The 25,367-nt window shown below is 36.3% G+C and overlaps 1 protein-coding gene across 6 annotated transcripts in view; it reads left to right on the top strand.

Moving 5' to 3' along the window:
- Window positions 1-25,367, top strand: part of ORC3 (origin recognition complex subunit 3) — a 61,405-nt gene that overhangs the window by 12,096 nt on the left and 23,942 nt on the right. For 4 of the 6 annotated variants that reach the window (XM_059083128.2, XM_059083127.2, XM_067011445.1 and 1 more), the window contains exons 6-13: window positions 439-590; window positions 1,862-1,995; window positions 4,158-4,317; window positions 5,567-5,680; window positions 9,211-9,344; window positions 9,826-9,889; window positions 20,896-21,012; window positions 21,878-21,957. In XM_059083128.2, coding sequence (XP_058939111.1) covers window positions 439-590; window positions 1,862-1,995; window positions 4,158-4,317; window positions 5,567-5,680; window positions 9,211-9,344; window positions 9,826-9,889; window positions 20,896-21,012; window positions 21,878-21,957 — 955 coding nt within the window. The remainder of the gene's footprint in view (window positions 1-438; window positions 591-1,861; window positions 1,996-4,157; window positions 4,318-5,566; window positions 5,681-9,210; window positions 9,345-9,825; window positions 9,890-20,895; window positions 21,013-21,877; window positions 21,958-25,367) is intronic. The other 2 variants (XM_067011444.1, XM_067011443.1) reach the window with 1 other exon arrangement.

Raw genomic sequence — 25,367 nt, forward strand, 5'->3', positions numbered from 1 at the left:
CTTTGGCCTAGTGTTAGTCTGAATGAATGAAATTAAAATATTAGGGAGAGGATACTAATGAACCTCAATAGTTAATATGTTAAATGTTACATTAGGTTAAGTGTAGAAAAACACATTCTACCCAAATAGTGTCATATACTGATCAAGAAGTTCCAGGTGTTTTAGATGTGGGTTTTTTTTTTTTTTTTTTTTTTTTTTGCGGTACGCGTGCCTCTCACTGTTGTGGCCTCTCCCGTTGCGGAGCACAGGCTCCGGACGCGCAGGCTCAGCGGCCATGGCTCATGAGCCCAGCCGCTGCGCAGCACATGAGATCCTCCTGGACTGGGGCACAAACCTGCGTCCCCTGCATCAGCAGGCGGACTCTCAACTGCTGCGCCACCAGGGAAGCCCTAGATGTGTTTTAAGGGGATATGCTTTCTTATGTTTTATGTTCTGCAGATATGAAACATTTTTTGCAAAAGCTGGCCTCACAGTTGATGGACTGCAACGTAGGCATGCAATCCAAAGAGAAAGAAAGTGTTCAGGTCACCCAGAAAAGGATACATTATTCAATGGATTCTCTTTCCACTTGGTATATGAATGTCACACAGGTAAATGTAAGCTTACAGTTTTTTGCCAGGAAATTGGCATATGATTGAAGAGGTCTGGAATTATAGTAAGCATAGTACTGTTTTGTTCTAGTAAGGATACTTTTATGCAGCACTAGCTATTAATTTAATAGAAGCTACTTATTTTTCCTAAGGCTATTGGAATTTAGAAATTTTCTTTTATCAGTACGTAGCCTAATTCCTGGGAGGTGTTTAGGTTCTTACAAGGCCATTTTATTTGTGGGAGAATGTCATCTAATGACAAAACAGCATCAGGAATTTGTTCTGCTGCAGATTCTATCTCTGTGACAGTGTCTTTATCTCTAATATATTATCTCGAACCATGCTTTCAGTACCCACTGTTGACTTAGTTTGATGAGGAATGGTCATACACACGCACACGCACATATATAATATATATGTAAATCTCCTTTGTTCCATGTTTAGAATTCTTGAGGAATAAATGCTCTGTAAGTAAAGTATGTTTAACAAGCAGATATATAAATAGAAGTCTCATTCTACCATGACAGTCTCTGGTGAAACTAAATAACCTAGATGATTCATGGATAACTGCACCATGAAACCACAGCCTTAGTTTATGATGCTGTGTAGCCAGATAGTATGGGAAAAGTTACTGTGGTGACATTTTCTGCAGAACGTATTTGCTGAAGTCATCATAAGTGAAGTTTATTTTGCTTTATATAAGGATTAAACTGGGTCTAATGCTTACCATAATATCTTAATTTGATCCACAGTTTTAGATTTTTCTAGAAATCAAATACTGCGTGCAATTTAGGTCAGAAATATTTAAAAGATTGGGATTGGACCAGATGACATTTAAGATGCTTTTCAACTTGAAATTTCATAATAGTAGAGCAGCATGTAGTGTTATTCATTACAGTTTTTAATTAAAAATCCTGGTTCTCACTCTAAAGCAAAGCAAAATATAACATTGTACTAACAGAAAATCAATTTTATAGAAAATACTCTCTTCTCCCCATGCTTTTCCTGTCATTTTCTCAGATAGCAGAAAATATAAATATTTCATAAGAGTTATAGATTTTACTGAACTTTTTTCTTCTTGGTTATTATTCCCATGTCAGACACAGAAAGATTCTGCTAATAACTGTTGAAATGAATTTCTCTTTATTATGTGGGAGAAATAAAAGAAACAATGTGAAATATGATGGAAGATAGATCAACTTGTGGCATTATAACATTGTTTGGGTAGTAAAGTTTACTTTTAACTCCTTCTTTCCACAATGGCTTAAAAGAAGACTGACCCAAAAATGCCAAGAAAAAAGAGGACTCCTTCTAGCCAATGGCAGTCTCCTCCTGTTGTGCTTATCTTAAAGGATATGGAAAGCTTCACCACAAAAGTACTCCAAGACTTTATAATTATCAGCAGGTAGATGGCATATCTTCTGGCTTTTTTCACAAAATTCTTCTTACTAAGACAACATACAACTTTAATCAAAAAGCAACCTTTTGCAGAGAAAATGAGTAGCAGTTTAACCTTCATTTTAACACTAATGGAAACCAGGATGATTTCAAATTCCTTATAAAATTGAATGTTTGAACACCTCCTATACGATTTTCATTTGCTTTTTGATCCAAAAATGAGAATCAGAAGTTAACCAGTTTTTAATTAGAATGATAAGGCAGTATAGAGTGTAGTTTCTCTCACCAAAGTTCTCTGTTTCTTACTTGACCATTAGATGGATAAACTACTCCAGGTTGAGATATTTTTGTCATGTCTTATTTTCTGATACCTGTCCACCCTTAGAAGCTCTGAGTTACATATGGCTCTACTGAGCAAGAATGTTTTTAAAATAACAGTATTTTATATGGTATTTCTAATGAGAAACTACTTTTATGATCTTATTGGATCTTCAAGGTAATCCTGTGAGATTTGGAATTGAAGTAAATAACCCTATTTTTTATAAATTTTATTTCTTTATTTATTTTTGGCTGTGTTGGGTCTCCGTTGCAGTGCGCGGGCTTCTCATTGCAGTGGCTTCTCTTGTTGCGGAGCGCGGGCTCTAGGCGCACAGGCTTCAGTAGTTGCAGCACGTGGGCTCGGTAGTTGTGGCTCATGGGCTCTAGAGCACAGGCTCAGTAGTTGTGGCTCACAGGCTTAGTTGCTTTGCGGCTTGTGGGATCTTCCCAGACCAGGGGTCAAACCCGTGTCCCCTGCATTGGCAGGCAGATTCTCAACCAGTGTGCCACCAGGGAAGCCCTAAATAACCCTATTAAAAAACCCAGTGACATGCTTTTCCCATGGTACATTTTTTACAACAAATTAATTTGGTTTCTCTGTATGTTAACTTGCTTAATAGTTAACGGCTACATTTGCCTAAAACTGTATTGTGTGATAATCTACTAATAATAATTCCTAGTTTCATTGTCTTTTTTTTCCCCATTTGAAACTAAGATTTCCAGATCCTAAGACTTTTCTTAATGCTAACACTGAACTGATTAACATGCTGAAAAAATGCACAATACAGAATAGTGACAGAAAAGCTGTGCTTTTTTGGAACTCAGACTTGTGACTACTTTTACCATCAAAAGTAAGAAAGAAGAGCTTAGGGCTTCCCTGGTGGCGCAGTGGTTGAGAGTCCGCCTGCCAATGCAGGGGATACGAGTTCGTGCCCCGGTCTGGGAAGATCCCACATGCCGCGGAGCAGCTGGGCCCATGAGCCATGGCCGCTGAGCCTGCGCGTCCGGAGCCTGTGCGCCGTAAAAAAAAGAAAGAAGAACTTAAACAGTAAGGTAGTTCAACTACTTCAGTACTATGAAAGTAGAACTGCATACAGCTAGAATACTGAAAAGCAATAGCTAATAGGAGGGAACAAGCAAAATTATCAGCTATGATACAGAGGGCTCTGACCTACAGTAGCCCTCAGGGATACTCATGTTTTACTCTGTGGAACTCATTTATGTTCATATTGGTAATGCTAAGAATAGATCATGTTCAGTAAGTTTGAGTTAAGACTGTGGGGAAAGAATGTAATATTTTTTTAATGATGTCCATTAAAAATATCTTACCTATTTGTAAGAAAAGTTTTCTAAAGCTTAGCTGTTATGGTGGGGTGACATAGTGTCTGTTAGAAATGTCCATAAATAGAATAAGTTACCTTGAAAATTAGTGAGCTTCATGTTACTGAACTCTTAAAGCATAGTCTAGATGTCTAACTGTGAGGATGACTGTAGGTAGGGCTCAAACGTCGGGCGAGAGGATGAATAGCATCTAACGTTTCTTCTAACACTTGATTTTGTATAACCTTAGAGGGAAGCACTTGATCTTTCTGGACCACTATGTTCTTATTGCTAAAATGAGAGGATCTATTAATAGGTTGATTTCAGAGCTAGAATGTCTGGGAAATAACTACTTCTGTGTTACTGTAACAGAGGAAAATGACCTAAAAAGTTTTATTATTTAGAATGATCTTCCTTAGCAATGTCTTATAAAGTAGGCCTTAAAATAAAGGTGGTCTTATTTTAAACTATGATGTATTGAAATATATTTGCTAAAGACATTCCACTTTTGCATCTTCCTTTGAAAACTAGTCAACATCTACATGAATTTCCACTAATACTCATTTTTGGAATCGCCACGTCTCCTATCGTCATCCATCGGTTGCTTCCTCATGCAGTATCATCTCTATTGTGTATAGAACTATTCCAGTCTTTGTCTTGCAAGGAGCACCTGACTACAGTACTTGATAAGGTAAAAAGAAAAAAATTTACCAGTGAAATAGGATGAAAAGAAAACTGCCATGGACAGTTTATAAATATAAATGTTAGTGATAAATTTCTCAGTATGATATTGTATATATTCCTTCACATATTTTACTATTTTTATTTAATGATTTTCTCATGTATAGTATTGCCTCTTCACTTAAAATATAAGCTTTATGAAAAGAATGATCATATCTTTCTATATCTACCTACCTATTTATCTATCAACCAGTCATTACTCAATAGAAACTTGCAGGTTTTTAAAATAAATTTTTACGGAATTTAATGACTTCCTAGTAACAATAAAAATGTTTTCACCCTTACATTTTATATTAAATGATTTGAAGTTTTTCATGGACTCTTTCCTCTTTCATACTGCTCGTGACAAAAAGTAAATACCAACGCCTTCCCAGACCTTACCTCTATGTTTCTACCTAAGTGGAAATACTGTTCTTTAGTTTTGACCTTCTGTGAACTGTTGCTAAACTCATCTCCTTGAAGATGTCCTTTGTGCTGCTGTGTAAGGTAAACTAACGACCACCTTCCACTTATTTAGTAACCACTTGTGCATTTTTTTTCCCTTCAAGGTGGTAGCCACTGACTTCAGGGAAATTTTTTCCAGCTACAGTACTTAAAGTTGCTGGGTTGTTTCCAAATTCAGTTGGCCTTCTATCACTCTGTTTCTGTTTGAAAAGCCTAGTATGACTTTTTGTTTTCAGATGTAAAATCTTCAGTGTAGGCCATTGAAAATTAGCTGCATAATACAAATTCAGCTATTTAATATTTTTTAAATAGATACCTGTTAATTGGGGGTTTCTCATTCAACAGTACATAATGTGTTGTTAGTCTTCATTAATGTGCATCAATATGGATGAAAAAGAAATCTAATAACAAGAATTGCCAAAGCTTACAGCTTCTTCAGTGACTTCTGTTGGGAGAAGAGTTTGTATAGATGATATTTTTTAATAGAATTTTTTAAAATTAGGAATTGAATGAAGGATGATGGATATCTATGATTCTGAAGATATAGTATGAATAGCTTCTTTTATTATTATTACTGTTGTATAAGTTTATTTAAAATTTTGGTTGATATCAGACCTAAAAAAATCTAGCTACTAGTATAGCTTTCATAGGTACTGTGTTTTGGTATCATTCGTTGCCTCATTATTTATACTTGATGTTTATGAAGAGGGAAGACTAACCAGGACTGTGTCCTGCCTCCCTTTTCTCTCTTTCAGCTACTTCTTACAACTCAATTTCCGTTTAAACTAAGTGACAAAGTGTTGCAGGTTCTGACCAACATCTTTTTGTATCATGATTTCTCAATCCAAAACTTTATAAAAGGACTTCAGGTAAGGAGACACTAATGGGTTTAAAATTCACAGGCTGATTCTAAATAATTTGCATGTTATTTCAGACTGACTTTGCAGTGTGATAATTTGGCATTTTAAATGGCAAAATCTGAATAAGTAAGTTCAAGTTATATTATTCTAGATTCTATGATTCCTTTGTTACCTTGCAGCAAAATGTAGAGAATACGTTAATTAGAATATAAAAAATGGAAAAAGACCTCTCCATTCCAGTGATTCTTAACCATTTGGGGGTGAGGAGGAAGGGACCTTTATTTTTGAGAATCTGATGAATGCTAATGGACTTTCTGCCTAGGAAATGCTATATATAAGGGGTCAGCAAACTTTTTCTCTAAAGGACTAGATATTAAATATTTTTGGCTTTGCATGCTACATGTGGTTTCTGTTGAATGTCTTGTTATTTTTTTAAAATAACCCTTTATAAAGGTATAAAAATAACTTGTAGTTCCTGGGCCATACAGAAATAGGCTATGGGCTCTAGTTTGCTGTGCCCTGCACATATGTGTGTGTGTTCATTTATATTTATTCCTATATATTGTGAATGGATTTACACTAAAGTTTCATAAATTTCAAGAAGAAAATTCATGAACTTAGCTTCATAACACCTAATCTAAAAAAGGACTCCATTTTCCAGTTGTTTCAAAGTTGATAGTATTTCCTTCTTTCGGCAACTACCTAAAATACCTTAGCAAAGTATAGTCGTGAACACATGCCGGTTGTCAGGTTCATGACAACCTATGTATTAGTAACCTTCAGTACAAAAGTGCAATATGATAATACCTCATGTTTGTGTAGTGCCTTGAAGATTATAAATTATTTCTCATACGTGTTCTTCCTCTACATTTAACACTATAGTATTTTATTACATAAGAGTATTAGTTCTTATGGCTAATATGTGTCATTTTTTTCAACTTAGACTTTTTTAAAAGAGTATTTTAAAGCAAGAAAATATTATTTACCTTAGCAGTATGTGAAATTAAATGAAATTGAGATGTAACTTTCTAATTTATTTCTCTCATTTCATTTTACTCATTTGTTTATTTACTCATGAGTGTTTATCACAGGTCTACTGTAAGTCAAGCACTAAGCTGAGCCCTAGAGATACAGAGGACAAAGAAATCTGTCTTCAAATTGCTTATTTAGTGAAGCAGGTAGAAGAGTAGAATGGCAGTTACAGTTCTGAGTAGTCATTGCTGTTAAAGAAACGCCTGGGGGTCCATAGGAGAACAGAAGTGTATCCTAAGGAACAGGAGCTAGCTGGGTCAAAATTGGAAAGACCACAGTAAAGGGAGAGAGCTCTGTTAGAGGGCTACTGCAGTTACCTAGATAAGATACAACAAGGGTGAAACAGGTAGTGATAGTGGGACTAGGGAGAAGGAAACAGATTTGAAGATGAGATAGAATCTTGTTACTCGGTAGATGATAGGGTGTGTAAGAGAGGAGCATCTTATAGACACACAGGTTCTAGCTTGGCAGATAGTTTGGAGGTTGGTACCCTTTATTAAGTGTACATGTTAAAATAAAGAGCCAGTTTGTCAGAAAAGGATGAGTTTATTTTTATGTATGGTAAATTTAGGGCATGTGGAATATAAAGGTTTGGTACCCAGGAGAAAGATATGGACTAGAAATATTTAGGATTTATCATTAAAAGATGGTGGTTGAAGCTGTGTAATGAGGATGAAGTCACTTAGAGGAGTGAGGAAAGGACCAAGAGTAGAGCCCTAAGGCAAGCTGACTGTATGAGTGAGCAATAGAAAAGGAGACTAAAAACAATAAGGAAAACCAATAGAAGGGAGAGATCACTGAAGTTAAGGGAAAAGAAAATATAAACTGTAGGCTCAAATACCATTGAGAAAGTGAGTGAAGAAAAGCATATTAACCAGATTACTTAATCTTTCTTTTTCTCAGTTTTCTCATCTGTAAAATGAAGGGATCTGATTAGATGATTTTATAGGTTCCTGATAATTTTTTTATGCTAGGCATTTTACTAAGTATTAACATTGCTTCATTAATATGTATTATTCTCAGTTTTGCACTTGGAGAAACAGAGGCTTAGGTTAAGTAGCTTGGCCAAGGTCACACAGCTAATAAGTGGCAGAGTCTTTAGACCCCATTTCTCTAGTTTTCCTAATTATCAGTGGGAAATATGTGTAAGTTTTTACTTCTGTAGAACGTGCAGTAGGGCATATAATTATTCGGTATATGTTTGAGTCCTTCCCTTATTAGGTGGATATGTTAACCAACTTGTTAATTGACCCAAATATTGGGAGCACACTTGGACCAAATAGTTAAGTATTACTGGGTTCTTGTCCTATCTATAGCTCTACTGTAACTCATGTGACTTAGTCCCATTCCTCCTCCCCAGCAAGTCCGTTATCGTGTTTGGTTTTTACTTTTCTCATGTTTAAAAAGTAGTGTTGACGGAATAAATATTATCACATTAATATAATTGGAAATACATAAGTAAGAAATAAGATCATGTTGATATGTGCAAAAATACTTAGCACTTGGCTTTCTATTTTGTACTTGTTTCTAAGTTAGGCTGGCCCTTTGCCGTATAGCCTTATTTTGGAGGATGGACTATTTTGGGCTATTTTGGAGGATTTCCTCTTGCCTTGGATATCTGGTCTTCAGCTCTACAGGCTCAGAAATTCATTATCAGTTTACCCAGGAAGGATCAAGCTCAAATACCTTAAGACTGATATATAAGCTAGCATGTTAATTTATTAATTTGTGATGTGGAATGCTATTTTCCAGGGACCAGGATGTGTTTTGTCCACTATCTAGGGAACTGTCTCTTTGGTTCAAGGTATCTGGAAAAACCAAACTGGTCATGAGAAACTTGCTTAGATTCAGAGCTTTTAACATGTGGATAGTCTTGTAAAATATATCTATAAGTTATGGTGGGATCTGGAAAATCAATCACCCTTGTACTGCAGAGACCACAGCATTCTAGACTGGAATACATGTATCTATCAGATACTGTGCCATCTTTTCCTCCATGAAATACAACTGAATTTAAAAAGGTACATTTTCTTTGGATGTCCCTCGTTTTTCATATTGTTTTTTATCAGTAGGCAAAATTTCTGCTATTGTAGCATTTTTATTTATTTAGCAGACCAGTTTTTACACTGATTCTAGATTGGTATTTTCTTATGAGTATTTGAGCATCTGTTAGGCTATTAGGTCACACCGCAGTCAAATCCCCGTCACATTTAATGTTATTGTAAGTGAGTTGCTCCTGCAGATAGCTTAAGTTATTTTTATTAGTTTCTTTTAGTTTCTACTTCAGACATTACAATTTTCTGACCTTGTCGACAAAATTGGACTCTTAAAATATTCAAAGTATATAGCCATTTGTGCATTATTTGCATTGCTATTGTGACATTATGAAATATTAGTGCCATAAATATTTTTGCTGTTTAAAAAAAACCTTAAAATTGAGCAAACGTAGGGCAAAAGATTTACTGTCAAAATACAGCAAATATATTTAATTTTCACATTTCTTTCAGCTTTCTCTATTAGAACATTTCTATTCCCAGCCCCTCAGTGTTCTGTGCTGTAATCTCCCAGAAGCCAAGAGAAGAATAAATTTTTTATCAGATAATCAATGTGAAAACATCCGACGTCTTCCATCGTTTAGGAGGTAAAAAGAGAAGTACATATTTAACACATCTTATGAAAGAGTTTGGGGCAAAATAAGGGATCTCAGACCCAGTTATTTTTGAAGTGGGTATAGGGAAAAATAACTTCTTTGTTTAGAGCAAATAAAACACTTTTGTTTTTAATTGAGACATTTCTCTGTTGGATTTGAACACTTGGCATAAAGAAAAATATTTTTACAAGAGGACATAGTTTGCAGGTTCTCCAAAGTTACTTTTTATAAATAACATTTCCTGTTTCTGGAGTTTATGGCTTTTGTTTATTATTAGACCCCTAGACTGTGAAATGCAGCTGATTTAAGGAGTTAAAAATTACTGTAAACCATGACTGTCATCTTGAACTTATGTTTGAGAAGAAATAAAAGAATGTGGCCACCAACTACGTAGTTCTTTTTTTCCATATACTATTCAAATATTTAGAATTCTAATTTTCTCTTTTTGTGTATGGGATGGTAAAAATTTTAGGTACGTGGAAAAGCAAGCTTCAGAAAAGCAAGTTGCACTGTTGACCAATGAGAGATTTTTGAAGGTAGGAATATGGATATATTTGTTTCAGTGTTATTCTCTTTTTTTTCTTCATGGAAAAGAACACGCACATAAAATTTATTGAGTTAATTTTATTTTAAAAAATTCGTACATCCTAATATGCTTTGCACAATGAAGTATTGGATCTTGATAATTGTATAGGAATGTGACTATTAAAGGTGCCACAAAACTTCAGTTCTAAAAGGAAGACTTTTTTTTTTAATCAAGTAATGAAACTGGAACATGAGGTTTCTCCTGTGGTCTGTTTTGAAAACACTTGCAGATCTCAGCTTTCTTTCCATATAGCAGTTTTGGAATCTGTAGGCGGTCTCATTTTAGTGTTCTTGTAAAGGCTGTCATAAATAAAAACACACAGAAGCCGTGCAGCTTAGAGACCCACTGCTAAGTGGGTATTGATTTGATTTGAAAAAAAATGTCATTACATATTGATAATATAGTGCCAGGAAAGAAGTAATGAGCTTAGAAAATGATGAGTTAGCCATACAACATAGGGAATATCAAAAGAGGGAGGTTTTTTTCTTTCTAAAATAAATAATACTTGGACATGGTACATAATTCAAAAGGCAAAGTTAATATACAGTGAAAAGACTCCCTTCTATCTTTGTTCTCCAACTACCCAGTTACCCTCCCTGGATATAACCAGTGTTACTAGTTTCTTACGTATTATTCTAGAGATATTCTCCACATATACAAGTAATTATATATATATTTGGGGATTTACTTCTCTGTCCTACAGAAGATAAGTATATATACTATTCTGTACCTTGTTTTGTACTTAATCTTGGAAATCATTTTATATCAGTACTAAAGAGTGGCATTGGGCTTCCCTGGTGGCGCAGTGGTTGAGAATCCGCCTGCTGATGCAGGGGTCACGGGTTCGTGCCCCGGTCCGGGAAGATCCCACATGCCGCGGAGCGGCTGGGCCCGTGAGCCATGGCTGCTGAGGCTGCGCGTCCGGAGCCTGTGCTCCGCAACGGGAGAGGCCACGACAGTGAGAGGCCCGCGTACCACAAAAAAAAAAAAAAAAAAAAAGAGTGGCATTGTATTATTATTTTTTTAGATTACCTTTTTTGTTGTGGTATAGTTGATATACAATATTATATAAGTTTTAGGTGTACACCATACAGTGATTCACAATTTTTAAAGGCTATACTGTTTATAGTTATTATAAAATATTGGCCATATTCCCTGTGTTGTACAATATATCCTTGTAGCTTATTTATTTTATACATAGTAGTTTGTACCTCTTAATCCTACCCCTGTCCTGCCCCTACCCCCTACTCTTAACCCTACTGGTAACCGTATCTGTGAGTCTGTTTCTTTTTTGTTATATTCACGAGTTTGTTTTATTTTTTAGAGTCTACATGTAAGTGATATCATACAGTATTTGTCAGACATATTTCACTCAGCATAATACCCTCCAAGTCGATCCATGTTGTTGGAAATGGTAAAATTTCATTCTTTCTTATGGCTGAGTAGCATTCCCACTATATATATATTCACCACATCTTCTTTATCCAGTCATCTGTTGATGGACACTTAAGTGCCAATATATTGGCAATTATAAATAATGCTGCTATGAACATTGGGTGCATGTATCTTTTCAAATTAGTGTTTTTGGTTTTTTCCAATATATATCCAGGAGTGAAATTGCAGGGTCATATGGTAGTTCTATTCTTAGTTTTTTGAGAACCCTCCATACTGCTTTCCACAGTGGCTGAACCAATTTACATTCCCACCAACAGTGTACAAGAGGGTTAGCTTTTCTCCACATCCTTGCCAACATTTGTTATTTGTGTTCTTTTTGATGATAGACATTCTGATAGGTGTGAGGTGATATCTCATTGTGGTTTTGATTTTCATTTTCTGGATGATTAGCAATGTTGAGCATCTTTGTATGTGCCTGGTGGCTACCTGCATTTCCTCTTTGGAAAAACGTCTGTTCAGTTCTTCCCATTTTTTAATCAGGTTCTTTGTTTTTTGAAGTTGAGTTATGTGAACTGTTTATATATGCTGGATATTAATCCCTTATCAATAATATAATTTGCAAATATTTACTCCCATTCAGTAAGTTGTCTTTTTATTTTGTTGATGGTTTCCTTTGCTGTGCAAAATATTTTAAGTTTAATTAGGTCCCATTTGTTTATTTTTTGCTTTTGTTTCCTTTGCCTGAGGAAACAGATCCAAACAAGTATTGCTGCGAATTGTCAGTGTTCTACCTACATTTTCTTCTAGAAGTTTTATGGGTTTCAGTCTTACATTTAGGTCTTTAATCCATTTTGAGTTTATTTTTGTATGTGGTGTTATAGAATGTTCTAATTTTATTCTTTTACATGTAGTTGTAAGAGTGGCATCATATTCTATTGAATGAATTTACCCTCATTTATTTAAGAAGTCCCTTACAATTAGAATGCATAATGTCACACTTATTTTCATACTCTTTATAACTTTTTAAGGAAAAAGTTATTAGAAAATTGTAATAAAATTAAGATGAGATTGAAGTTAAGCCCTAGTGCTCTGTGGGTTTTACTGATACAAACTATTTTCAAATTTTGAATAAAAGAATATTAGTTTCTAGAAGGCATGTGTTCTATATAGGTAAATACTAATTTACCTCCTTTTATTTTTTAAAAAAAATTATTTATTTTTGGCTGCATTGGGTCTTCATTGCCGCACACAACGAATTATGACATACATAATTACAATGGAGAATGGCTGTTATTAAATGTTATTTCTGAGGCAGAATCCACACTGAGCCATAATATATAATCACTTCTAGATTGGGTTTAATAATCATTTTAATAATCTTTAATCTTTTCAGAGCAGTATAGGAAGCCTTCAAACCCTAATGTAGGTTATTTCAGTAGAGAAGAAACTTAAGAACCAGTGGGAAAGTATGTGTGCATGTTTATTGAGTTTTTCAAGATTAGGTAGATTAGCTCTGTGCTGAGTCAGCTAGTTGCCAAGTGCATTTCCTGCTAGAACTTTCTGTCGAGTATTTTCAGAAGCCAGGAATAGATTTTTTAAAAATTTATTTATTTAATTTATTTATTTTTGGCTGTGTTGGGTCTTCATTGCTGTGCACTTGTGGTGAGCGAGGGCTACTCTTTGTTGGGTGCGCAGGCTTCTCATTGCGGTGGCTTCTCTTGTTACAGAGCATGGGCTCTAGGCGCGGGCTTCAGTAGTTGTGGCACGCGGGCTCTAGAGCGCAGGCTCAGTAGTTGTGGCGCCGGGCTTAGTTGCTCCGCAGCACGTGGGATATTCTTGGAACAGGGCTCGAACCCATGTCCCCTGCATTGGCAGGCGGATTCTTAATTAACACTGTGCCACCAGGGAAGTCCTAAGGAATAGATTTTTAAAGAGTACCTTTAACCATTGAGTTAACAAAGGGAGAGAATGTCTAAGAGGCTGGTCTGTTACAGAAATAGCCTGACATTTAGCTTTGCTTTTCAGTAACTTTTTGTGTATTTTCTAAGCATTTATTTATACTGTGCTTTTATTTGTTGCACTTATCAGCCCTGTTTGTTATTATCCTTGCTGTATTCATTTTGGGATCGCATATTTAATCATTCTTGAGACTTACATAGTAAATATGAAGGAGCACAAAGATTTGTACCCTTAACCTGAAAAAGTCATCTGCAGGCTACCTGGTAAATTCAAAAGACAGAAGATACCTCTGAAAAAAATTAATCAATATGTCTTGATTTTTCTGGTTTAGAGCAAAAGTATCTTTGACTGTTTTATTCTTATAATGCTTTTCTATTTCTCTTTTTAAAGTTTTGTTTTAAAATACATGATAATTTTATGTGTATTTTTCTACAATAAAAGAAATTAAAATAAACTCCATATAATAATCAATAATATGGTACTGCATGATACAGGGGAAGATCCTGATCTTGACCTCAGAAATCTTGCGTTTGTTCTCTAGCTGCTCATCAGCAATGTGTACTTAAGGAAATCACTTACCCTATTTAAGCCTCAATTTCCTTATCTCTGAAATTGGATGATAATTTCTTAGTATGATTTCCTCATAGGATTAGTGATAATCAAAGTCTGTTCAGCAAGTGAGAGTGAGTTAAAAACAAATAGAACAATAAAACTTATAAATGTAAATCATATTGTTACTATGATAAAAATTAAGGTCAATATAAATATACTGTTTTATATATTCTATAACATACATACTATATATAATACTCTGTTATACAGTCATATAGATTATATAGTTATATAGACTTACCTACTGTTAGAATTGATCATTTTGTGCCCATTTTCTACATTCAGATTTCTAAGACATAGACCTCATAGTGTTATTGAGAGAAATTTTTACTCTTTATATCAAGATTGTTTCTGCCCTAAAAGTCTAGTTTGCTTTCTACTCTGATAAACAAAAGGAGTGATTCTCAGACCTTAGCATACATCAGAATCACTTGGAGGACTCGTTAAAACAGAGATATCTGGGCTCCATCCCCAGAGTTTCTGATTTTGTGGTCCTGTGCTGGGCCCCAGGAATTTGCATTTCTAGCAAGGTCCCAGATAATGCTGATACTGCTGGTCTGGAGACCATTCTTTAAGAACCACTGAATTAGACTGACTCCCTAGAAGGAAACATTATTTATTGATTCCCTTACCCTGGTTTCTTAAGTGTAGAACTAAGCTACTAAATTCCAGCCTAAACAAATGATTCATCTCAATTATCCTCTGACTGGAATCAAGCTGTAAAAAAAAAAAAAAAAAAAAGACAAAAAAAACTTCAACTCCCTTAAAATTATGGACCCTTAGTTTCATAGATACTGCTTTAAAATTGTGTACCAGCTTTGTATTTCGTAAACTTAAGGAATGAATTTTTTTAATGTACTTGTAAGTTTAAAAATTTAGCTAACCCAATCATGTACATTTGTAGAAGATTCACTAAGAAGTTCAGACTAAGGTGGGACCTTAGAATCTTTACTCTTTCATCGTACAGCTGATGAAAGAGTAAAGATTCTGTGCATTTTCTCATTTCTGAGTAGTGTGTCCTTGAACAAGTTATACAGTGCAGCTGGGTACAATGGCCAGAACGTGTACTCTGATAATCAACAATCAAGGTCTTCTAAGTTTAAGCAGAATAAGCTCGCTCAAGCTCCCATTAATTCAAACTTCTGATAACTCAATAGCTTTCAAAGCCTGTAATAGAAGTTTAACCAAATAATCTTTAAAGTTCCTTTTGGCTCTAGAATGCTAAGATTGTATTTACTTGTTCATTAAACAGATTAATAATATTTTTTTTCTGACTGCTTAAATCATTTAGATTCCTCATTAAAATTTCATTTTAGTGTGTAAGTTTAACTGAATTAAATTTGGTAAAATATTATGGTAAACAGCTGTAGGTTTTAAGTGAAATAGGAATAGTGACTAGATATATTTTTACCATATTTTTGCCCCATAGTATTGCTTTAGTAATCAAGCTTTCTTTTTTTTAACTTAAATCTTTAATTTATGAAACTATATTTCATGAGAAATTGAGCTGTCAAAAGTGCCTTAAACAGGACTTTCAAATTCACCATAATTACAGAGATACAATTTTTACTCTTGCTTGTGCCTGAAATTTTGTTTCAAGTCAGGTATTAAGGAGAGCTTTGAAGATTTTGGCGTCATATCACATTTGTGTAACTGTTTTCATTATCCTATAATAAAAAAAAACGCTAGTTCTTGAAATACTGGAAAGATTTTTTATTTTGGCTGTGCCAGGTCTTAGTTGCAGCATGCAGGATCTTTTAGTTGTGGCATGTGGGATCTTTTAGTTGTGGCATGTGGGATCTAGTTCCCTGACCAGGGGTGAACCTGGGCCCCCCTGCATTGGGAGCACGGAGTCTTAACCACTGGACCACCAGGGAAGTCCCTGGAAAGATTTTTAATAGTGAAAAATTCTCTTACTTTCCATGAGCAAATGTTTTGGGTGGAGGGGAGACTATTAACAGCTTTTCCCAATTAGTGGTTTTTATGCATTGTCCCAATACCATAATCTAAGAATAGGTCCATTTTAATCTTGTGCTGTCTACACCAACCACATTCTATATTACTAATACTGATTTGCTATTCATGTTGGTCCTGTCTTGACAAGAAATTACATTATCTTCAGTATATTTAATGAGTGACAAATTCCAAGTACTTCATCTAAGAAAATCAATTTATGTATTTTTATTCAAATGTTACTTAAAACGGTGTGGCATGTTCTCAGCCCTTAAAGGGTTAAACTTCATGGTACGTAGAAAACTTAGATTCAGTCTCTTGCAGGTGACAGTTGAAGTTTTATTATTCTGACTTAATGTTTCGTGCCACTATGCCTATGTGCCCAACTAGATTTTAACTCCATTGAGAGTGGGAAGTAAGGGAACATCTTAGAGTTGTAATATATTACTATTACAAAGATAATCTGATGCAGCATGCTGATTTTACAAGTGAGGAACTGCAGCCAAGAGAAAGGAAGTGAAATGTCTGAAATCACAGAGCAAGTTAGTGGTAGGGCAAGGACTTCTGGTCACCATTTAGTATGCTTATCATGCGTTTGTCGCAGACCTGCCTTGCACCTTTGCCCATGCCTCTTCTTTCTGTTTCTTTTGGCAGAACCAAAGGGTAGAAGGAAGGGGGAAATCTATGAGAAATGTATTAAATCTAAAAAAATCTTTTTTATTAGAAAGAATAATAGAAGGAAAAAAGAAAACCACTGCAAACTACCAAATGTGATCAAACAAGTTAGGCGTTAGCCTGGTAGCGTGTGAGGAATTGACCCTTTAAATCCAAATCCTTCATCACATGCTTCTGATGTAAATGCCGGGGTAGGAGTATGGAGGACAAAAGCCTGAGACAGATGAGAGGACTGGCACTCAGGTCACTCAAGAGCTGGGAGAAAACGGTGGTTTGCTGTTCTCTAGAACGGCCATGTGATCTGGGAAACACTGTCAGCCAAAATTTCTCTCTAATGAGAAAAATAACACTTAGTTCTATCAAGATGATAAATAAGAAAATGCTCGGGCTTCCCTGGTGGCGCAGTGGTTAAGAATCCGCCTGCGGATGCAGGGGACACGGGTTCGTGCCCCGGTCCGGGAAGATCCCACATGCTGTGGAGCGGCTGGGCCTGTGAGCCATGGCCACTGAGCCTGCGCGTCCGGAGCCTGTGCTCCGCAAAGGGAGAGGCCACAGCAGTGAGAGGCCCGCGTACCACCAAAAAATAAAATAAAAATAAAAATAAAAATAAAAATAAAATGCTGTGTTCTTGGACAGCCGATGCATTTTCATCCAGAAGTTCAATATGTTTGTTTTACCAGCTTTTAATGATCTGAAAGGAATAAATTGCAGAAATTTAGTCACTTTTACATACTTTCGTGTAATCTTCTTGAGATCACTCTTCACCCCATGCATACAATTCTAGACACGAAAGTGATAAATACTGTGGAAATAAGGGAAATAAATGCCGAAACTAAGCATCATGGCAAATGTAATTCTACTCAGGTTTTCTTTACCTATATATATATTTAAGTTTTACATAGTCATTGGCTTCTCCAAACAAAAGTAACTAGATCAGTAATGATAGAGGCCTTGTCATGTAAGTAAACAATAATACATGAATGATTTTTGAATGAATGACAGAATTGATGTGATTGGAGATGGCTGATTTTAAAAGGTGTATTACACGTTGACTGGCAACCGACAGCCTGCTATAAATGTGATTTTTTTAGGTCCATAGTGGTTTTTGTTTTTAATCTGAGGCAACATTTACAAATTGAGATATTTTACATCACAAATGCAGACTTTTGTCTTCTTTTGAAAAATTAGTCAAGTCTGGCCCACACCCAGCAAGACAAAAGCGGTTGCTTTTATTTAGGAGAGAGACTGCGTGTTGGCCTCCATTCATTCATGCACTTCCTCATTCAACAAGTATTTTTTGAGTGACTACTGTATGCCAGGTATTAATCTAGTACAGGACTGAACAAAACAGTCAAAGCCCCCGGCCTTCATGGAGCTTATCTGTTACCAAGATGAGTAGGTAAAATATCTATGTTAGTGATAATTGCTAAGGTGAAAACAGTGAAAGAAAGGGAATATGGACGGTGTGCATGGGCAGTGGGATTGAAATTTTAAATAAGAGCCTCACCAAGAAGGTGACTTTTTAATAAAGAGGAAGTTGTAGAGCTTGCCATGCAGGAATCTGTAGGAAGAGAGTTCCAAGCAGAGCAACAGTAAGTGGAAAAGACCTGAGGTTGGAGCATGTCTGGGACGTTTGAGGAAGAGCAAGGTTGTTTCTAGAAGCTCTGTTTTTCTTATAGCACACTGTTCCTGTATCTGTTTCAAAGATCAGTAGAGACCAAGAGGTCTTCGTGTTTCAAGAACAGAAGAAAACATATCTCTTTGGGAAATAATAAATATTTCTAGGCAGTGTATCTCTGTTGAAAAGGACCATCCTAAACACAATTATGAAGTAAAACAGTGACAGCTATGACTATGGTACAGAGAGGATTCCTGAGGAAAAGTTCAATGCATGGAAAACAGGAGTACTGTTTCAACAGGCTTTGCTTTTGTGTGAGCATAGTGTGATGCTGCTGTATTAAGTGGGGAATTTTCTCATACATCAAAACCAGACTTAAGTTTATGAAAAAGTGTTCCTAAAGTGCATTAGGATTGTTGCCCTGCATAGATAAAGGCATTTGCAGATAGGTACCTCAGTAAGACAAAGAACTTAGAGAACAGGTTACATGAAAAAGTTAAATTAGTCGTTTGTGATGTTTTCTGCTGCAGCTGATAAGCACACAGATATAAATAACAGTGGAATCTTTCTCATATGGAGATTAGGTTCTAAAGTCAGCACATAAAGCAAAGATTTGGGATGGTCAAAATTACTCTTGAAAATCTCTTAGAAAGATATCACAGATCTTCTCTCAATTAAGTCCCGTGTAGCCGGTTTTATTTCCAGTGTTGGAACCAGAACTCCATTTCCTCACATGAAATAGTCTGCCATGTTATAGGAACAAAACCAAACAAAATGTTTTTTAAATGCTAGCATTCCACTCAGCACGGGGATGTGATCCACACTGGGAAGTGTGAAGAGACCGAGACCATCTGGGAGAAAACATGTTCGTATCCCTCCTCTCACACTTACTCCAGGGTATATAGTTCCTTGAACGTGTAACATTGCCCATACTGTGTCAAGTATTTCTTTTCTCTCCACATACAAGTAAATTCAGTGAAGATGGCATTCATTTCTACTGTATCACCTAGTTGTTTGTATTTACAGTTACTCCACAAAGCAAAAGTAATAGGTAGTGCATGAAGCAGCAACAAGTATGATTATTATTCAGTAACAGACTCCTTTTTCTCCAGAATATTGCCCCCTGTTTACAAGCTGTTTAATCACACATCAAGGCAAACAGTTAGTAGCTTTATGCAGTCTCTGTCACAGCTTACAGACAGTGAAAATAGAATTAAAGTATAGCTTGCCAGTGGTGGTTAAAATACCCTTTGTTATGATAGGAGACCTAGATTTTTGAAATTCTGACTAAGATACTGGTGGGAAAACATTTTGATACTAAAAGCTTTTCTTTCATTTGCCTTATGCTTTCAGGTAATGGTCCATAGATCGCTAAGGAATTGATTTCTGAGTTAGTTTAGGGAAATATATCAGATTTGTTGGTTTATATATGTTGGATTTGCTTGAATTTATTGATATCTGAGGTAATTTCTGCATGGTTGATCACTGAAAATAATGGGTATCTGCAAGATATTACTGAAAAAAAAGACAGCTCGGTAGTTAAAGTCCTTTATTTGACTTCTCATTGGAGAAAAAAATTTGAAGACCATGCCACAGATCATAATCCTCTTAAAAAAATGTTACAGAAATAATCAGTGATAAAAATATTTGAGGCCTGAAAAATGCTTGATAGGATGTAGTGTTTTAAAATCATTTCTAAACCATTTCAGAAGGTTCTAGAAAACATAATCACTTCCAACCACTCCCCGTCCCCAAGAAAAACCTTTTGAAACTGATTTGTGAGCTCAGTCATCCCATAGGTTTCTTAAGACACTATCTCCCATATCATACTTGTTGGATTCTAAATTATAAAGCTTGTTGGCTTCACATTCCTCTTCTTCACTTTTTTTCCCCCTTAGTTGGTAAAGTGACTAAACCAGTATTGGAGATTCCCAGCAAAAAGCAGGGGTTTACAGCTTCAGTATTTCTTCTACAGCCTCTCCTTCCCTTTCAAACACAACTTTACCAGGATTTTAAGAAAAGCATACATACATCTTAAGCGGAACTTCAGCAACCCTTAATTACATTGGTAGTGGGTGCTCTGGTGATCTCCTCACCCTTCTGATGCCAGTGAGGTAGAGGGTGATGGGCATACCTTGCTGTGGTACACACCAGGTGACTAGCATGGGCAGGCATCCAGCGGGCGCTCTTTTGCACACTTGTATTTTGGGGGGCCAAGTTATTGTGGCAGTGCTGTAGACAGGAGGAATTTAAATTACAATATTAATTTTGGTGTGTGTGAAATATCACCAGACTTGACACTAAATACAAAATATCCAGCATTTATCCTAGATTTTGTGTGCATTAAAAATTCTCAGGGGCTTCCCTGGTGGCACAGTGGTTGAGAGTCTGCCTGCCGATGCAGGGGATACGGGTTCGTGCCCCGGTCCGGGAAGATCCCACATGCCGCGGAGAGGTTGGGCCCGTGAGCCATGGCCGCTGAGCCTGCGCGTCCGCAGCCTGTGCTCCGCAGCGGGAGAGTCCCCAACAGTGAGACGCCTGTGTACCGCAAAAAAAAAAAAAAAAAAAAAAATCTAAGAATTAAGGTTAATTTGTAATTCTGAATCTTCTCTCATCAGTTTTCTGGAAATTATATATATATATATATATATATATATACCCATGAGTTAGATTTTAGTATTTTATTCTTTTAATTGCTGGCTTACATATTTGTAATGTATTCTATGATTTATATATTTTTTTAGGAGGAAACACAGACATTACTAGAAAACTTGCATGTTTACCATACAAATTACTTCCTGGTTTTGAGATGTCTTCATCAGTTCACCTCTTCTCTTCCCAAGTACCCACTGGGTCGACAGGTAACCAGAACTTACTCATTTGGAATCTACAAAGTAGGAATATTAGTGGTTTTTTCTTTGAGTTTGGTAGCATTCAGGCATCAGAATGTGAAATGGATCCAAATCTTGCAGTGAGTATGCAATCTAAATCCATTCCAGCTGTATACTTTACTTGTTATTGAAACAGTATTTTTTGTCTGATGGCCAGAAAGAAACAGCCACATGAATCCAAGTGGTGTTGTTTTCTCTGCAATGTACATGTGCTAAGGCATTTAAACTTTTTTCTTTAACATTTCTTTGTCACTTATACTGAGAGAACTGATCCTCCACTTTAGTGAAATGGAAAAAGGAATCTGTTTGAGACCATTTAATGGTTAACCTTGCATTACACCCAGAGCTAAAGGGAGGCAGTTTAAGAATTTGCTCCTTGCAAAATTATGCTCTGCTGGCCTTCGTGTCATAGCATAAACCTATGAACCACCTGTCAAGTGAATGCAGTGGAAGAATTCTGTATTCCTAAATCTTTGCATCCTTAACTCAAAGGTTTAGAGAACAAATATAAATATGTAAGAATGACTTGTTTATAAGACATTTTCTGCCATTAAACCTTTTTAGTAATCACATCATCATTTTAATAATTTTCTTATTGCAAAGTGACCGGTGATATCAGCCAATCCCAATATGGTCTCATTTTGCTTTCATGTGAATGGTGTTTTATGTAAATGCCTGATCCATGTGATATATGCCAAGTCTGTTGTCATCTACAGAAAGTGGCTGTTTTTAATGACACTTTTTTTTTTTGACTTGACCATTTATGATTTTTCCAAATGTAGTGTGCAAACTTAGATCACTTTTGATTCCTCACCAGTGTGCTGTTCACTTCCAGATCAGAGAGCTGTACTGCACGTGTTTAGAAAAGAGCATATGGGATTCAGAGGAGTATGCATCGGCTTTGCAGCTGCTGAGGTAGTCTGTTTTTTTCCTTTTTTTGTCTGCTCTAAGCCTGCCAATAAGTAACACCTGCCTCCAGAACTCTGCCTGCCAAGGAGTTTCATAAGTAGCCATGTTGTAGCTAATATTTGTATATGTCTTGAATTTATGTTTGTAGCTTATAGTGTTTTTAATGTAGCAACCATCCATTTCTTTGCTGGTTTTACCTTGTTTTTGAACTTTTGATTTTTTAAGTAAAATGACTGTTTATTTAGTGAAGTATTGACACTACACAGGGAGAACTTAGGTATGGATCATTTCCATCCAGCCAGCTTGCTGTCATGGTAGGGAAGGTGGTCATGGAAAGCAAGCTCACATGGCCCTGACCTGGTTGGGCAGAGAAGCGGCATCACTAGGTGAAATGCCTCCCGTGAAGGAGGCCACGGCTGACCTTGGTGAGGAGCAGCCACCAGTAGGCAGTGGCCTAGATGCCTTCTCCCACATGAGCTGGCTCTATCCACGTTCATTTAATATTGGCTAAGTCATAAATTATTTGTCTAATATTACATGAATAAATAAGGTATCTTGGTGTTATCAGATATCAAAGATCACTTATTATCCCTGACAAATTTACCTTTTAAAGTTATAATTATGTTTCCTTGGCTTTACTTCTTATATGTATGGTGACTTCTTACTCTTTCATAAAAATAATGACTACTTGGATAGTGAGAAAAGGGAAATCAAATGGAGTTAAGTTTCTGAACACAGTCTTATAAGTTTCTTCAGTGGATATAAATGCTTATATGAAAATATCATAAAGAAATCTGAGACCTGAATAGTTATTAAGTCTTGGCTTCCCCTGGTCCCACAAGAAAAGAACAGATGGGCACAGTAGGAGGCAAATTCACATTAAAAGCACTTTAAGTCCAGAGACTTAATAATACAAACGTTAGTAATCTAGCAGGTGCAGCTTAAGATAGGAAACTAATTTTATGCTATCTGGAAAAATAACTCCTCATGGAAACAAGATTGCCACTGAAAAGCTGTGTTTTATTTTATTTTTTTAAATGCCAATAACAGATTTCTATGTATTTATATACTTCAACTGGAATGTTTCTGAGACTGCTTTTGTTTTCTATTCAAGTCAACATACTTATCTCAAACACCCAGTTGATTCTTGCTGGGTTTCCTCTTTAACCTTCGTGATTAGTAATTGCCTTCCTTTTCCAGTTGGGTATTTCCAAATTTGTAGATTTCTTTGTCAGGGAGGGACTTGTTCTCTTTCTACATCTGCCTGACACTGGCAATCTTGGGGTTCAAGTCAGGGATCAAGAATGCCAGTTCCAAATTAGGGTAAGGAAACGTGAGCAATAATAGTAACAGTATGCACTATTGAACGGTAGTAACCAGGGTTTATGAAGGCTTGCTGTGTGCCACGCTGTGTTGGGCACTTTCAGTACATTTTCCTGAGTAGTACTGAGTCTAATACTCAGTGCACATTTGTGGCAGACACTGTTAGCCACACTTTACAGCTGAGGAACCTGAAGCGTAGACAGGGTTTAAGTGATTTGCCTGAGATCTCAAAGTTGTTGATGGAACCAGGATTCTAATCCAGGTCTGACTTCAAAGCTGTGATACTTTCCACTGTTTTTTGCTAAGCTCTAAAATAGGGATGTGGGGATATGAGTAAAGCAGAGGCAATGAACAGAAAGCAAAGTTTCAGTCATTTTGCTAAGCTGAGATCAGAAACATAGGAATATTAAAAACACTAAGGATTAAATATACAATAGATGCTACAGCAAGGGCAGGCAAGAGTCTGGGAACTACAAGAGAGAAAGGAATCTGGCAACCTCCAAACTGGAATTCTTCTTTTCCCCTTTGTACAGATTAGATGTGGAGAAAAAGTCAGGGACACTCATCAGTTTAGGCATTCTAAGTAGGAAACATCTGAATTTAGGAAACCAGACATTCTTGTCATCTGTCGTCAAATAATTGAAGTCATAAGAGAAAATAAGGTTAAAATGATCACTGAATGTTACTTTGGAAAGAATAACTAAGGTACTGTTAGAAACATAGTCTAGTAACATTTCCAATTTGAAATTTTTGTTAAGAAGTTCTTTAATGGCAATATTTCTCTTGAAAAATCTGTTTTATCCGGAAACTGACATGTTTAAATAACCATAGATCTACTTGTTGAAATATTTTTTGACCATTAAAAAGTACTTAATTCCTAACAGTTGTGTGGAACCACAAATGACCCTGAAGAACCAAAACAGTTTTGAGGAAGAACACAGGTGGAGGCATCATGCTTCCTGATTTCAGACTACATTACAGAGCTGTAGTAATCAAAACAGTATGCTATTGGCATGAAAACAGACACATAGATGAATGGAGCAGAATAGAGAACCCAGAAGTAAACCCATGTTTACATGGGCAATTAATTTATGACAGAGGAGCCAAGAATATACAATGGGGAAAGGACAGTCTTCAATAAATGGTGTTGGGAAAACTGGACCACTATATTCCACCGTACATAAAAATCAGCTCAAAATGGATGAAAGACTTGAACACAGAGTTGAAATCATAAAACTAGAAGAAAACATAAGTGGTAAGCTCCTTGACATTGGTCTTGGCAGTGGTGTTTTGGCTTTGACACCAAAAGCAAAGGCAAAAAAGCAAAAGTAAACAAGTGGGACTACATTAAACTAAAAAGCTTCTGCACAGTTAAGGAAACCATCAACAAAATGAAAAGGCATCCTACAGAATGGGAGAAAATATTTGTAAATCATATATCTGATGAGGGGTTAATATCTGAATTATATAGAGAACTCACACAGCACAATAGAAAAAAAAGTCTTATGAAAAAATGAGCAGAGGATAAGAATAGACATTTCTCCAAAGAGGACATACAGATGGCCAACAGGTACATGAAAAGGTACTAAACATCATTAATCATCAAGGAAATGCAAATCAAAACCACAATAAGATATTGCCTGTCAGAATGGCTATCATCAAAAAGACAGGAAATAACAAGTGTTGGACTTCCCTGGTGGCGCAGTAGTTAAGAATCTGCCTGCCAATGCAGGGGACATGGGTTCAAGCCCTGGTCCAGGAAGATCCCACATGCCGCGGAGCAACTAAGCCCGTGCACCACAGCTACTGAGCCTGTGTTCTAGAAGTGTGCGAGCCATAGCTACTGAGCCCACGTGCCACAACTACTGAAGCCCGCACACCTAGAGCCCAAGCTCCGAAATGAGAAGCTACTGCATTGAGAAGCCCGTGCACCACAAAAAAGAGAAGCCCCCACTCGCCACAACTAGAGAAAGCCCGTGCACAGCAATGAAGACCCAACACAGCCAAAAATAAATAAATAAATAAATAAATTTAAAACAAAAGTGTTGATAAGGGTGTGGAGGAAAGAGAACCCTTGTACCCAGTTGGTCGGA

The sequence above is a fragment of the Kogia breviceps genome, chromosome 13 (assembly GCF_026419965.1).
Source record: "Kogia breviceps isolate mKogBre1 chromosome 13, mKogBre1 haplotype 1, whole genome shotgun sequence".
In the NCBI taxonomy this organism is placed as follows: domain Eukaryota; kingdom Metazoa; phylum Chordata; class Mammalia; order Artiodactyla; family Physeteridae; genus Kogia; species Kogia breviceps.